Source organism: Hipposideros armiger, unplaced genomic scaffold, assembly GCF_001890085.2.
Source record: "Hipposideros armiger isolate ML-2016 unplaced genomic scaffold, ASM189008v1 scaffold_297, whole genome shotgun sequence".
In the NCBI taxonomy this organism is placed as follows: Eukaryota; Metazoa; Chordata; class Mammalia; order Chiroptera; family Hipposideridae; genus Hipposideros; species Hipposideros armiger.
Window position 1 is genome coordinate 620606 of NW_017731647.1, and position 15516 is coordinate 636121.

At 41.4% G+C, this 15516-nt stretch overlaps 1 protein-coding gene across 4 annotated transcripts in view; it reads left to right on the forward strand.

Annotated features, from left to right (window-relative positions):
• LRIG2 (leucine rich repeats and immunoglobulin like domains 2) overlaps nucleotides 1-14342 on the forward strand; it is a 127670-nt gene extending 113328 nt beyond the window's left edge. For all 4 annotated transcript variants that reach the window (XM_019659163.1, XM_019659160.1, XM_019659162.1 and 1 more), the window contains exons 13-18: nucleotides 1335-1655; nucleotides 2661-2942; nucleotides 4465-4914; nucleotides 5522-5671; nucleotides 7464-7751; nucleotides 9922-14342. In XM_019659163.1, the coding sequence (XP_019514708.1) occupies nucleotides 1335-1655; nucleotides 2661-2942; nucleotides 4465-4914; nucleotides 5522-5671; nucleotides 7464-7751; nucleotides 9922-10148 (1718 nt within the window). In that variant the 3' untranslated portion in view covers nucleotides 10149-14342. The remainder of the gene's footprint in view (nucleotides 1-1334; nucleotides 1656-2660; nucleotides 2943-4464; nucleotides 4915-5521; nucleotides 5672-7463; nucleotides 7752-9921) is intronic.
• The last annotated feature ends 1174 nt before the right edge of the window (nucleotides 14343-15516 follow it).

Below are 15516 nucleotides of genomic sequence, written 5' to 3' on the forward strand. Positions count from 1 at the left end.
TAGAGGGCAGTGTCACTGGCCCTCATATGTGGGATCCGAACCGGGGCCCTCTGGCGTCCCAAGCCAGCTCTTAACCAACGTGCCACTCGGCCGGCCCAGAGCTAACACTCTTGAGCAAGCTCTTAACCAACTGAGCCACTCGGCCGGCCCTCTCCTGACTTTTTTAGTTTTAAACGTAAACACTATATATTTTAACCTCTTTTTTCATGTGTCACTTTTATGACACAGTGAAGTGTTACCCAGTGAAGATATTGCTTAAGAATTCATATACCTGCTTCTCTGAATATCAGTTCAATAACATTATTTATGAATCTATAGTTTTTTAGCCAGTCTTAAACCAGTCTTCAGTTGGACATTTGACATATTTGGAATTTTTCACTACTAGGTGCAAGTTATGCACGCACAAAGTACTTTCCAATAATGTTTTAGTAGGTATCCCCTGTACAATATAATAAGTTCATAATCCCCATTTTCTGTGTTGGCACAGAAAGGATAATGGGTATTACGTACATGTTTATATATGTAACGTATCTGTGTATTACAGATAAGGGGTATTAGGATTAGAACTTGTCTTGAAATTTCAATATAGGTTTCTCTTTTTCCCAATAACTGGTCATGCTTAATTAAGAAGGACATTCTAGGGCTGGCTGAGTGGCTCAGTTGGTTAAGAGTGTGAGCTCTGAATAACAGGGTCCACAGTTCGATTCCCACATGGGCCAGTGAGCTGCGCCTGAGCTGAGCTGCCGCTGAGCAGCCAACAGGTGGCAGGATGGCTCAGCTGGTGAGAGCACATGCTCCTAACAACAAGGTTTCTGGTTCAACTCCCACATGGGATGGTGGGCTACGCCCACCTGCAACTAAGATTGAACGTGGCACCTTGAGCTGAATGGCCAGGAGCTGCCGACAGGCTGTCGGATGATGACTAAACTTGGAGCTGAGCTAGCGGCACCCTCCACAACTAAGATTAAAGGACAACAACTTGGCTGTTGCCCTTCCCCAACTCCCCAATAAAATCTTTAAAGAAAAAACAAAAACAAGACATTCTAAGCATGAGTGACAGTAAGGGACAGTGGAAAGAGTGCTAACCCCTGAAGTCCAGGCCAGGCTCTGCTGCTGACTTACATGTCCTTGAGCAAGTTACGTGACCTTTCTGGGCCTCATTTTTCTCATCTTTAAACGAGGGAATTGGATTCTAGCTCTGTAGTGTCTTTCAAATACAATATGCTTTTCAGTAAACAGAACACACAATTTTACATTATTTGTTTTAAAATTGAGTCTGTAGAAGCAAAAATATGAATAACTGACTTGGCTCCTGCCCCATTTTTTCCCCTTAGATGATTTTCTCAAGCCACAGATAAGAATGCATCCTGAAACGACAGTTGCCCTAAGAGGCGTGAACGTGACTCTGACATGCACTGCGGTGAGCAGCAGTGACTCACCCATGTCTGCTGTGTGGCGCAAAGACAGTGAAATCTTGTATGACACCGACATTGAGAATTTTGTTCGTTACCAGCAGCAAGCTGGAGAAGCTCTAGAATATACTAGTGTCTTACATCTTTTCAGTGTGAATTTCACAGATGAAGGAAAATACCAGTGCATCGTTACTAATCACTTTGGTTCTAATTATTCTCATAAAGCCAAACTGACTGTGAATGGTAAGGAATTATGCTCCCTAATAGTTCTTTGTAGTTAGAAAGATTTTCATGTTCAATTTTGAACCACCTGACCCAAGAAAATTAGGCTAAACCTGACATTTGAGGGGAGGATCTTACTGTTTTTGTCTTTAAGGTTGTGATAATTTATAGACTGGATTGTCAGTTTGTCCTTCCACTGTCCCTAATTGGTCATTGGTTGAGAGGTCAAGGCGAATTCCATGGCTCCAGGAGGCAGGCTACTTTCACTGTTATTTATGCTTTTGAAAACATTCATTTGAAATTCTCCATTTTCTTTCCAGAACCATAATTCTGTCCTGAAAACTATGAAATGTATTTCTGACCCTGTTTACAGGGCCTTCCAGTAACTGGGAGTGTTTAGGACATTTCTGGGTTCAGTGATCATCATCATTGTCTAAATGTAGTCACACAGATCAGTTTTTAAATTAATGCTCTTCTTCACTGGCTGTAAAAATCCTCCCAAACAGCTTGATTTATTTATTGCGTATTAGATTGAGTAACTACAACATTTTAGACTTTGTGCAGCCAAAAAATATGCTTGTGTCTTGCTTCTGTGTTTTATGAGATTTTTGAAGGCATACACTTTTTTTTTAAATTAAATCAAGAAGTTCCTTGACAGCTTCGTAGATGTTAGTTTGGGAAGCACCAAGGGAGTTAGAGTAAATAATCAGGTTAGAAAATAACGGAGTTCAGAAAGGTTTGTGGCTATCTGCTTTCGCTGTCCCCATCAGGGAGATCAGGTAGGTGTGTCATGCATTTCTAGAAGAGTTAGTCATCCCTGTACTCCAAATACTCTGAGGATCTGGTAGTAGAGATTGCCTCTGAAGTTGTATTTACTGTCAATCCAGAGAGCATGTCTTCTCACAGAAGTGGAGCATTATGACAGTTGATATTTGGCCTAACAGATTCTCTCATGTACTCGTATGTATTTGTGTGTGTGTTTTTTTTCCCCCACCCACATTCTCTTGGTGATCTTTCTTGGAACAGAGATGCCATCTTTCCTGAAAACGCCAATGGATCTGACTATTCGTACTGGTGCCATGGCCAGGCTAGAATGTGCTGCAGAGGGACACCCTGCACCTCAGATTTCCTGGCAGAAAGATGGCGGTACTGACTTTCCTGCGGCTCGAGAAAGACGCATGCACGTCATGCCTGAGGATGACGTCTTCTTCATTGCAAATGTGAAAATAGAAGACATGGGGATCTATAGCTGCATGGCACAAAACATAGCAGGCGGCCTTTCAGCAAATGCCTCCCTCACAGTGTTAGGTATGCTTCGTGCCCCGTAGGGCCCTGATTTTGTAGGAGCTTTTTTATTCGGGCCTATTCTTGGTCTTAATGGCAAGGAAAGTGTAAGTTGGAGATTTCAGTTGTGATCCGAATATATCTTCATCACTTTATTTTGTCAATTTATGCAGGGCTCTGTCAGCCTACAATATTAGTGGATCAGGGAACTGAACCTGGGGAAATGCTGAGGGCAGAAGTAGAAATCTTTATCACATGAATTGAAAATTCAAATCCCTTTATCTTGTCACCTCTCTCTAAGGTTTCTACTATTCATTAGTGAGTTTGCAATTAGTTGTTTTCTACTGCTTCAAATACTGCTTCATAGAGAACTGCAGACAATTTAACTGTTGTTTCTCTTAGTTCATTTTGTAAAAAATGACCTGTCTTCTAGTTAGATTTCCTGTTTTCTTTTCAGTGTGTTCCTCTAATCCCAGTGTGCTCTGGTAAAATGTCTTTTCCCTAAAGATTTCCCTAATTTTTTTCCTTATAAGCCTAATTTTTTCCTTATAAGAATTCTTTTCTTCATTTGACTCAAATCCAAGGCAAAAATTCTACTTTTAATTCTCTGTTCCCCTAGATGTTAAGGTTTTTGAAAGTGTTGGTTTGTGTTATTTACTTGTATAATCAGAAAAATAAGTTCATTGTGTTTTGTACAGAACATTAGGAAAAAGGAGGGGAAGTCACTCAAACACTTGTTAAAGATTTTGTCATAGACTTTTTTTTCACTCATTTTTATGTAGTTATGCATACCTACTTGTTTTTACTTAATATTGCATCACAAGGTTCACCCTTTTTTTTTTTAAAGATTTTTTTATTTATTGGGGAATTGGGGGGAGGGGAAGAGACAAGTTGCTATCCTTTTGTTCTTCAGTCTAGTTGTGGAGGACGTTGCTTCACTGGCCCAAGTTGGTACCATCATTGCGCTCTTCTTGGGTGAGGCAGATCAGTCGTCGGTTTCTGGATGGCCGCTCACGCTGGCTGCTGGTTACACACGGTAGCCCATGGCAACCCACTTGCCCAGCTCCAGGTCGAGCTGTTGTTCAGCATCTTAGCTGTAGAGGGCAGTGTCACTGGCCCCCATATGTGGGATCCGAACTGGGGCTCCCTGGCATCCCAAGCCAGCTCTTAACCGATGTGCCACTCGGCCAGCCCACAAGGTTCACCCTTTTACTGGTCTTCATAAAATATTACATGGCCCTGTACTGTAATTTTCCTGCTAGAGTTTTAGATTTCTTCCTTTATTTTGAAAAATTACAACTAAATTGGTAATAAACATGTTTGTGTATATACAATTTTGAATTTCTTAGCTTAAGATAGCTTGCCTGAGGTGGAATTGCTGAGATAATATTTAGATTTTTTGAGGCATTTGCTTTTCTGAACCATTAATTTCTAATCCTCCCATGAGTATATGAAAGTGCTTATTTCATTATAACTCTAATCTGATTTAGTCGGATTTAAGAAATAAAATTGCTTTATTTGATTTTTTTATACCTCTTCCTGTTAGAGACACCCTCATTTATCAGACCCCTGGAAGACAAGACGGTCACCCGAGGTGAAACTGCGGTCTTGCAGTGCATAGCTGGAGGGAGCCCTGCGCCTCGCCTCAACTGGACCAAAGATGACGGGCCACTGCTTGTGACAGAGCGGCACTTCTTTGCTGCGGCCAACCAGCTTCTCATCATCGTCGATGCCGGGCTGGAAGATGCTGGGAAATACACCTGCATCATGTCCAACACCCTTGGGACAGAACGGGGTCACATTTACCTAAATGTCCTTTCATCCCCCAATTGTGACTCTTCCCAGAGTAGTATTGGCCATGAGGATGATGGCTGGACCACAGTTGGCATTGTCATCATTGTTGTGGTCTGCTGTGTTGTGGGCACCTCATTGATTTGGGTCATTGTTATTTACCACATGAGAAGGAAAAATGAAGACTACAGTATCACAAACACAGGTGAGTGGTCCCCAGTTGACACCTGTACCTTGTACTTCAGTCAGTCAGGGACGTAGTACAGGATTTACAGTAAAATGTAAAAATCTAAGGAGCTTTGATACTTAATGTGTGGTAGAACGAAGAGTTTTTCTGTTAAAATGTTCTATTTTCTTGATTTAATGGAATCCCCTGATGAATAATTTTCAGAATTTGTAGACACTCCCTGTAAACGTTGCTCTCATAAACACCTTACAGGTGCGCCTTCTTTCCTTAATGCCGGGGCTCATTTCTGTCGTACATAAGAGTGGAGCCCTTATGACTGAGCCCAGTCTTTTATACCCCTCACCCTGAAATCCTGTAAGAGAAGAGGTCCAGCCAGACAAATTGTGAAAGTGTGCCTAGGAATAAGATTTCAGACTTTAGGTTGTGTTTCTTTTGGTAGTACTTTTAAGATGAAACTTTTAGAAGAATTCTAGTGAGAAATGGTTTTAGGGGAACATTCCAAAGTACATAATCTTTTCTGGTCCAATAGTATCAAAGTGCAGCCCATTTGCAAAATAGTCTTCTGAGTGTTGGCTTAAATGGCCTAACTTTATTTGCGTGTTACTTACAGATTTCTCTTTTGCAGAGGAGCTCAATCTGCCTGCAGACATTCCCAGCTACTTGTCTTCCCAAGGAACGCTGTCTGAGCCACAGGAAGGCTACAGCAACTCTGAGGCAGGCAGCCATCAGCAGCTCATGCCTCCCGCCAATGGATATTTACACAAAGGCACTGATGGTAATGACCCTTGTATATGTTTACAATTTCAGCCCTATCCTGTTGAGTTTATTTTTCAGTGTATAATTTCCCCTTTAACCCAGAGCGATATTTTAAACTAAGATACTGAGTGAAAACATTTGGCCCCATGCAAAACAGGGTGAAAATTGACTAAAGTCTTAACAGAGAAGAAAATCATCTGACAGAAAAGAGACACATCCTTAAACAAGAGATTGGGAGTACGTACACAGCAGAGGCTTCCAAACCAACGTGTTACTGTGGGAAGGAGACGCTCTAGACATTTTTTTCAGGCATCTTTTTTTCTGAATCAGGCATGAGCATCCTTTAGACCATATCCGGGGGAGGTGTGTTTCTCCTGCTGACAGGTAGATAGATACTCACTAAAGTTTCAGGGGTGATAATGATTCGCAGTGTATATTGGAGAACATCAGAGAGAGAGAAAATGTTCCCTAATTAAATGAGTCCAACTTCTCAACACTGCTTTTCTTCTCCCACTCCGCCCTCCCACAGGGAGTGATAGGACACGGGAGGAAGTAAGGGATAGGAGAATGGGGCGGCATTACTGGTTCTCCTTTCCAGCTTCATGGCCATGAACAAGTTACTTGAGATCTGAGCTTTAATTTCCTCTTTTTTTTTTTTTTTTAAATTGGGGAACAGTGTGTTTTTCCAGGACCCATCAGCTCCAAGTCAAGTAATTGTTTCATTCTAGTTGTGGAGGGCACAGCTCAGGCAACCTTGGTGTTATGAGCACTGCATTCTAAACAACTGAGCTAACTGGCCGCCCAATTTCCTCATTTTTAAAATAAAATATTTTACAAAGCACTTCTCCCAAGATTCTCACAGATTTTTTTCAACAAATCTGTGTGGTACATCAGGGTATACAAATGAAATGTCTATTCCATTTCTACAGAGATTATTTTAGGCTGGGCATTAACAGAACTTCTCTTTTTAATTGATAAATTGGGTTTTATTTTGGCTTTCTATGGAAAGGGCATATTTCTAACTTTTTTAAAAGAACACTTAAAAACCTTTACTCTGAAATTTGTGGGACCTAAATTGCCTTCTGGGTTAAACTAAATTACTTTTAGGTCCCTTCCAGTTCTAACATTTTGTTGCTTGATCGTGAATAAGTAACTCGCACTTGATTCCTCCGTGTCTTTCCCCTCTTTCCTCATTCAGTTTTCAAACCACATAAGAGTCCAGAGAGCTTATTATTAAACTTCTGCCAAACACTTATTTGTCAGACAGGACTTTGCCGTCGGAGGCTTTCTCTAGGGGTACGTTTAGCAACTGGTGTTGCATAACCTCTTGACTCATGAAAGTAATACGGCGTTTGGGAGTCATTACAACTCCTTATTCTCTGCTTTAGTTTGCTTAAGCCAAACGTGGCTTATAGCCCAGTGCCAGCCGTATTTTGGCTCCCTTGGTTTGAGCATGACCTTATTCAGGCTGGACAAAGATGGTTTAGTGTTGAATTCAAGAGCATGAGCTCTGGAGCCAGGGTGCCTGCGTTTAGATTTCAGCTCCTCAGTCTTTCAGTATGTCTTTGGGCAAGTTATTTAACTCCTCTGTGTTGTACTTGCCCCATCTGTAAAATGGAGATAATACTGTAATAAGACCTACTTCACAGAGATGCTGTGAGGATTGAATTAGTTACTTCACCTGGTTTTTAAAGTAAGTGTGGAATAAATGCCAGCTGTGATGATAATGATGGCAGCTTCTGAAGAAGACTGATTGGCAAAACTGGTTCCTTAACTGAAGGATGTTCGGGTTCTTTCCCATGTTTCCTTAGGTGGCACTGGCACCCGGGTCATCTGCTCAGATTGTTACGACAATGCCAACATCTACTCCAGGACCCGAGAATACTGTCCCTACACCTATATTGCTGAGGAGGACATTCTAGATCAGACACTCTCCAGTCTCATGGTCCAGATGCCCAAAGAGACATACTTGGCACATCCCTCCCAAGATGCCACTACCCTGGAGAGCCTGGTGTTAGCAGCAGATAGAGAGGTGTCCGCCTTCCCCACCAACCATGAGAGGATAAATGAGAAGCTGCCCTCCTCACAGATGAGCAGCGGTAAGGCGCACAGGGCTTTTTTTGTTTATTTTGTTTTCACTGTCACCTTCTTGATTTTTCCTTCTGTCATATAGGTAGCACTCTCATTTGACAGGAAGCGATCAAATTGGTATAATGGAGGAATTAGCTACTGTTAACTGGTATAAACTAGAGCAGAGATTCTCACAGATTAGAGTTATGACGAAGTCTGCATCTATAGGATGAAAACAGCTTTTGTGGGAATAACAGGATCACACATCTAAAAATTTAGAAGCCATATAGAAAAGGCTTTTAAAAAGTTTCATGTAGTTGTTAATTTTTTCTTCCCTCTTTATTTAAATGATGGAGATTTGAAATGCTAAGGATATTATTTGGGGATACTCTGGTGAAGGTTTTTATTGAGATTTTAAAATGTTTTATTTGGTCACTGTGCTACGAGGTATGTATTAAATGTCAGTATCACTTGGCAGGTGTTTGCTTTTGTCTGTGAGGAATTAGGATTGGGGCCATGAGTGGGAAAGCAGTTTAGGATGGTGTCCTTGGTCCCACATAGCCCAGAAAAAGGAATACATGTTAATATTGTCAGACGAGTCATTTGATAACTTGATCACTAAAACAAAATGAAACACTTTCAAGACAGTGAAGGGCACGTGTCTTCCTGTTCCTCCAGGCTTCTCATCAGCTGTCACCCTTCTGTCTTCCTGAAATGGAAGAACTCTGGAAATAGGGGTGGGGGTGAGAAAAGGTGTATAGAGGACGACAGTGTAGCGTGGTGATTCCAGAAACAGCCCTGGCAGGAGTAAATTATCTGACCCGGGACTTCTGAGATGTGCTCTGTTGTGCTTAACTAAGGGACCAACTCTAAAAATTTTAAAGAGGGTACAGGTCAGAGACAAGTATACTGTCACTGAAATTAGTCTGTCTTTTTTTTTTTTTTTAGTATTATTTTTATTGGGGAACAGTGTGTTTTTCCAGGACCCATAAGCTCCAAGTCAAATAGTTGTTTCAATCTAGTTGTGGAGGGTGCAGCTCAGCGGCCCATGTGGGGATTGAACCGGCAAGCTTGGTGCCATGAGCCCCCGCGCTAGCCACCTGAGCTAACTAGCTGCCCCTAGTCTCTTGTTTTTAAAGTTCAGTGTCCATGAAAGAAATGCACCAACACGGAATCCATTTTCCCTTGCAGTGCATCTTTTTCCTGACTTTGGGGATGTTTGAAATGTTCATCTGGTCTGTCAGTGAGGAAATCAGCAGATGCGAGTGTGTGGGTGCATTGCTCATGCCTTACCTGGGCTGTAGCTCTAGCTCCTTGGTACTCAGTGTTGTCTGTCAGCATCCGCGTCACCTCCGAGCTTGTTAGAAATGCGCGTCGTGAGTCCAACCCTGACCTACTGAACCAGAGTCTGTATTTTAACAAGATCCCCAGGTTCTTTGTATGCATATTAAAGCTTGAGAAACCCTGCTTTCGTCCACTTTTCACATGGGTTTTTTTTATTTTTATTTTATTTCTGAGCATTTGTTTCCAGAATGTTTGACTAGCCTTTTCTAAGATGCATCCCCATGAAGTTAATATAACTTTCAGTAAACAATCTTTGGGGAGAGCTCACCACTGCAGTAAATAAGGAGAATGAGAAATTCAGTTTTGAGACCAAAGTACAGATAATCTGATTTAAAATTGCTGCTTTTGGTTATTTAGTTGTTAGAATTATTAGCATGCTAGAAGCTGGAGGGAAATGGCTGTTTATTTTTAAGACAATTTTTTTAACATAGGCATTTAATTGTTATTTAAAAATGTAATGGCTGGTCTGAATCAATTTTGATCTATGTATCACGTGACTTTCATTACACTATGGATATTATTAGTCTGTTTTCCATGTGTCTATAAAGAGCTTTATTTTCAAAATTTTGTAGCAACAGCACCAATAATAGGTGAAAGTAGATGACATACAGCTTGGATTTAGTAAATAATTGGTTGAGTTTGTTGAGTAGAAGGGTTTGAAAGACCATAGTTCCAGTTTTTCTTCTGGTAGTTGGTGCTAAGAAGATGGCCAGTATATATTTGATCTCCAGGTCCTTATTCAGGAATATTGGACATCTTTATTTCTTTGAGGATTCGGGTAAAAGAAAATTAGATTTTAGGAAATTAATTTTAAGCCTGTCTTTGCCACTGATAACTCTTGTCTTTGATTCTCAGAAACGTTTCAGCGGCCTCTGTGGAACATAAGCAGAGAACTAGGCCTGCCTCATCCTCCCTATTCCCAGCAAGCGGTCCTTGAGTCGCCACCACTCCATCCAAACGAGGGCCTGGCAGAGAGTGGTCCAGACTGTCCTGCGTCCCCCACGCCCTGTCACAGGTCACCTAACCATACTTTTGATTTTAGCAGGACTCGGAACATTCAAGATGGTAGTGAGGGCACATGAAACTCATTCCAGGATAAAATCTGGGCAGAGACCCCAATTATTAATTTTGTATGTACTACCTCAGAGTTCAGAAGACACCCAGAATCAGCATTTGCTTTAGACTTTGTCTGCAATTACATCTGACCACACCAGGGTGACCCAGACATCTGTTTGGGCTTCTGTTTGACAAAGAAGGAGTAACGGCTGGCAGAAATGGGTACAGCTCGTAAAACAAGTGCCGCAGGGGCATACACGAAACATGTGCTCCCTGATGGTTCCATGGGATGTGCCCAGGTGTGCACTGCATGTGAGGAAGAGTCTCGTTGCTGCTTAATATGCTGATTGTCTCAACCCACAAAATGACTGTGAAAACATCACTGTTCTATTTTGCCTTCCAAAGAGCAAAAACAGCTTCGGAGCCCTCTGGGAAGTGCTTCTGGGATTCGTCAGTGGCATTCAGCGTACAGTTGAGGCTGGGGCTTTGATACTGAAGGCCTTGGACAAGAATCTCAGGCCTCACCCACTATCACCGGGTCAAGGGGTTTTGTATTCTTGTGAATATTTTTTTTTTGGGGGGGGTCCCTATCACCCAGGGATCTCATTGTAAATATATGTGCATTTATAAATAATTTTTGTATTCATTGACCATATGTGTTGGCTACAATGTAAATATTTTTGATATGCCAAAATTGTATATATCCAGTTATTATATTGACAGCAGCTTCTTAGACCACGGATTTTTGTATAGCTTCGTTTAAAGTTTCAAAAATGTATTTGTTAAGTATATGTATAGAGGCAGGGTACCTAGCAATTGTGTACACACAAACACAATCTTGGTGTAATTAACCACTTCATACCTAAAGATTCATACATCTAATCATTTGCCATCTGTTTACAAGTGCCAGGTACTATTACCTTTCTATTGGGTCATCGGGAAAGTCATGACGCATTTTTGCATTGAAAAACGTAGAAAAATACGTCATGACTTTCCTGATGACCCAATAGCATAAAAAGGCTAGCAGTCTTGTCATAGCCATGTGCACAGAGATAAGGGACAACTTGTTTGGGGAGTATCTCCTTTCAACAAAGTACTTAGTTGAGAAAACCAAAGATTGCTTCTTTTCTGTGTTTGTTTTCTTATAATGTCTCTTCTGCCAATGCGCGGTGTATTTTAAGAAGGGAAGAGGGCTTTTGGGACTGGAAGAATGTGCAGAAATTCTTATACTATAAAGCTTTGGAGTGGCCCTTGTTTTGTACAAGTGATTATTTAAGCCAAAAAGTTTTCCTGAATTTCTGGTAGAAAGCTTTATTTCAACAAAGGACTTAACACTAATGGAATGGAATGAACTAAAGTTCTTTCTTTTTGCTTTCAGATTTCCTTACATAGGCTTTCAGACTCTGTCCTCTAAATCTATTAAGTACTAATTATGAAGAGATAACTTCAGTCACTTCAATGACAGAATCTACTTCTGAGTCATTGTGCATTTCAAGGGTTCTAAACTCACATAATTTCTCAGCTTTTGCTAGAAAGCCTAGCTGAATTTCATACTAGTTTTCAATCCTAAATTTTTCTCTGAGAGGCAGCAGCACTACTTTAGTTGTTTTATACTACTATGCCTTTTTCCCCCTTTTTAAACTGTCAGCCTCTTTCACTTTGAACTTCTTAACTGTCACTATTTTCCCGTCCCTTCAATTTATGACCCCTCTTCTTCCTTACTAGGTTGTCATATAATTTGCACTGACTTTGACTCAAGAGACTCGATTTAGTTTCCAGCCCTGCAACTTACTAGTTGTGTCATCAAGGGCCAGTCCCTTTGCTTCTCAGCCCAATTTTCTCGTTTATGAAATGAGGGCATTTTACTAGATGCTCTAAAGCCCTTTCCAGCTGTAACATTCTATGAATCTGTGAGCCCTCCGGGAACCGAGGAGGATTATGCTACTCTAATAAAAAGCTGCTTCCATGAAATGTTTGTTAGAGTAGAACACGCGTGATGCTGCTTACTCTGACTTGAGCCAGATTTGTTTACTCTTGAGCAGGAGTAATGGTGTCAGAAATACTCTTGAGGAGAAGAAATCCTCTGCTTCGAAACAGTATCAGTAAACAAAGACTCTTAACTCCGTTGGAAACCACCCTTTGCTCTCTAGACCAGCAGGTCTGAGTGCTAGTGGTACAGAACCCCAGAGTCAGGTGAGAGGCGTGCCAGCTAATCTGTAGCTAATGTGTGACTCCCTTACCTTTCTGACGTATTCAAGGTTAGCCCTGTAACTATAGTACTCCCACTCACATTCTGAGAGACTTTCCTGAGTGAAAAAGGTGGAGTTAGAGCTAGACTGGAAGTGAGCACCAGCTGTTACATGTGAGAGGACAGAACAGGCTGTGAACCAGCATTCTAGAAAACCTCAAATACGAGTGCTGCCTCTGCTCTAGCTGTGGTCATTCTGCCTCTGGTGGCAGAGGCTGGTCTCCTTCCTGCACAGCGAGGTCCTCCATTATGGCAACTCCAATGGTTGAGGTGTCCTCCCAGATATTTCTAACTAAACAACTTGCTTAAAAAGCTAGTCAGGAATTTGTTTGAATGTGAAGAACCAATCCTTGGTCTTAAAAAAAAAAATAAATTCAATAAATTCTAATCTTCGGAGGAATCCCTGAAACTTTTCATTATTGCAAATGTTTTTGACCAAGCAGTGATTTAACTCTCTACTATAACCAGGATTAGCGGCTCATCAGTGTTGCTTTCCAGCAGTATATTAATCAGGGATGTTGCAAAAAGCACAGCAAGCTGAAATGCTGAGAAAACTACTCTCTGCCCCCCACCAAATTACCACTTCCTACCAGGAGGGATGCGTCAATTCTGTTCATTTGTTTCTGCCTCTCTTAGACTGAATCTTCAAGTCCACCTGGAAGAAGCAGCATTATCCTTGAACTCTAGGCCTTACTGGCTTTCTGTCACTCAGCAGCTTCTAAAATGCTCTCTCAAGTATACAAGTTACTATATAGAATAGGAACTAACAGAAACCCAGCCCAGTGTGCAGACCTCTCTATTGCGCCACCTCAGAATGCTTTAAAAAAATGCAGTTTTCTTAAGGTGAATTCCATGTTTAAAAACAGTTGCCTTTACATTGCTCATCGGGAGGCTGTAGAGGGAACATTAAGATGTCAAGCAACTTAGACTGTTATCCATTTTCCTAAGGAACGGGAGATATGATAAAAGTCTTCAGTTACTTAAAGGATTGTCATACAGAATAAGGATGAGATTCACTCCATATTCCAGAAGATGGGGTGCATATCAGGGGGGGCAGAAGTTACAGGGAGGGTCAGTATACACTTGCCGATAATGCTGTATAAGCTAATACTCTAACCATTCGGTTTGTCTGACAATCGGAAACAGCCTTTTGTGGGAAAAGTACAGACACAGAAGCTAAATAATAATCTGTTAATAGCATTGAAGAAATTTCTGCATTGAGATGGAACACGGGCAAGATGACCTTTAGGTCTCTGTTTTATCATTGGAAATCCCAGAAGCAATTTGATGTTCTTAAAAATTTGTCCTTCAGAATCCTTTATATGCAGTAAGTACAGAGCACTCAAGAATTTTTTTTAAGAATTTTGGGTTTTGGTTGACAAAAGGAGCCTGTTCTGTGTTTAATGGCTGCAAACATGAAACTCTGGGCTTACTCTCCTGAGGAAATTGATAACTAGTTAGTAACACAAATGGAATTAACCATAGTAAAAAAATTTAAAAGCCTATAATGTATTACAACCCTCCCTTTTACTATTAATTTTTATTGGAGTTTCTTCTAATCAGTGGGATGCCATTTTGAATGGGGTTGGAATTGTGATGTTCAATTTTATACCAGTTATTTTACCCAAGTGAGTTATGGCCTTTTCTAATTATTTGAATATCCACAAAATGCCAAGAGGGTAAATGTGCTGTCATTGTCATTTTATGCTACATCCTCCATTTCTTATTTTGCTTCTTGAAGCAGATTACCGAGGTAATGGACCTTAAAGGTTGAGCTAAGATTTTTTGGCAACCTGCGAGGAATGTTTCATTTTTCTGTTACATGGCCTCTTTCCCAGTTCAGTTGGGCAAATATTTTTCCTTCCTGCTTCTTCTAACTTACAACTTTTTTGTTTGGAGTACAATAAACCAACATCAGTTAGCCTCAAAATTCTTTCTATTTTGGACAACTGCCTGGTTTGTTGCAAAAAAATAACAAGTTCTGACTTGAGAGATCTATTAGAAGCTGCTCTTAACAAAACACCTCAAAGCCCACAGATCATCTGAAGGTTTTGTGGGTACTAAGGTGTGTGTGTGTATGTTTTAAGAGTAATATTTGGGGCCGGCCGAGTGGTGCGTTGGTTAGGAGTTGGCTTGGGACGCCAGCTCTGAGCAGCAGGGCCCCGGTTTGGATCCCGCATGAGGGCCAGTGACGCTGCACCCTCTACAGCTAAGATGGTGAACAACATCTCGACCTGGAGCTGGGCTGCCATGAGTCGCCCGCAGCTGGCGTGAGCTTTCGTGAGAGGCCATCCAATGGCCGGTAAGCGACTGCCTAACCCGGGAAGAGCGCAATGATAATACCAACATGGGCCAGTGAAGCAATGTCCTCCACGACTAGACTGCGGAACAAAAGGACAGCAACTTGTCTGTTCCCCTCCCCCAATTCCCCAATAAAATCTTGGAAAAAAAAAATTGAGACCTGCTCCCTCAAGGTTGAGTGTTTTTTTGCAGCCCTGATCTCCACCAGTGGGTGGGGTGAAGGGGAGAAACAGTGTGATTTGAGCCTGTTTTCAAATGTAAGAAGTATAATTATCAACTGTAGCTATCTTGAAAGAGAAATTGAACATCAGGTGGTCAAGTGCTCTTGGCATATTTCTTGGCTACTTAAAGTGGCCTCTTGATCCATAAAGAGACTATTTGTACCCTGTCCTTTTACCCTGTTACCCTTTGTTCCCGTCAGGATGTCAGTCTGAGCAGCCCTGGTACCAGATGTACCTGAAGAGAGTTAGAAGCAAAGTGTTCAGTGTGGCCTTTCCTGGTATCTATATTTTCTCACACATGAGAATGTATATTTTATAAAGCATGTGTTTGTCTACTTGTTTGTCTACTGTAATATGTCTTCAATAAAGCTAAAATATGTTATAACTCTCTGGTCTTCGCATGCCTAAAGCACAGCAGCGAAATGGTGCATTTCTAAGTGTGTGGGGTTTTGAGAGGGTCCCCAAGTAGCTATACAAGTTACATGGGAAAGAGTTTTGCTCTAGTTTCTGTCATGTGAGTCACATACTTCCTTGAACATGCCACAGGTGCCCCCTGCAGCCCCTGAGGACTGACACTATTCTCTGCCTCCCTCGCGGTGTCAACCATGGTGCACGAGGCCTGGC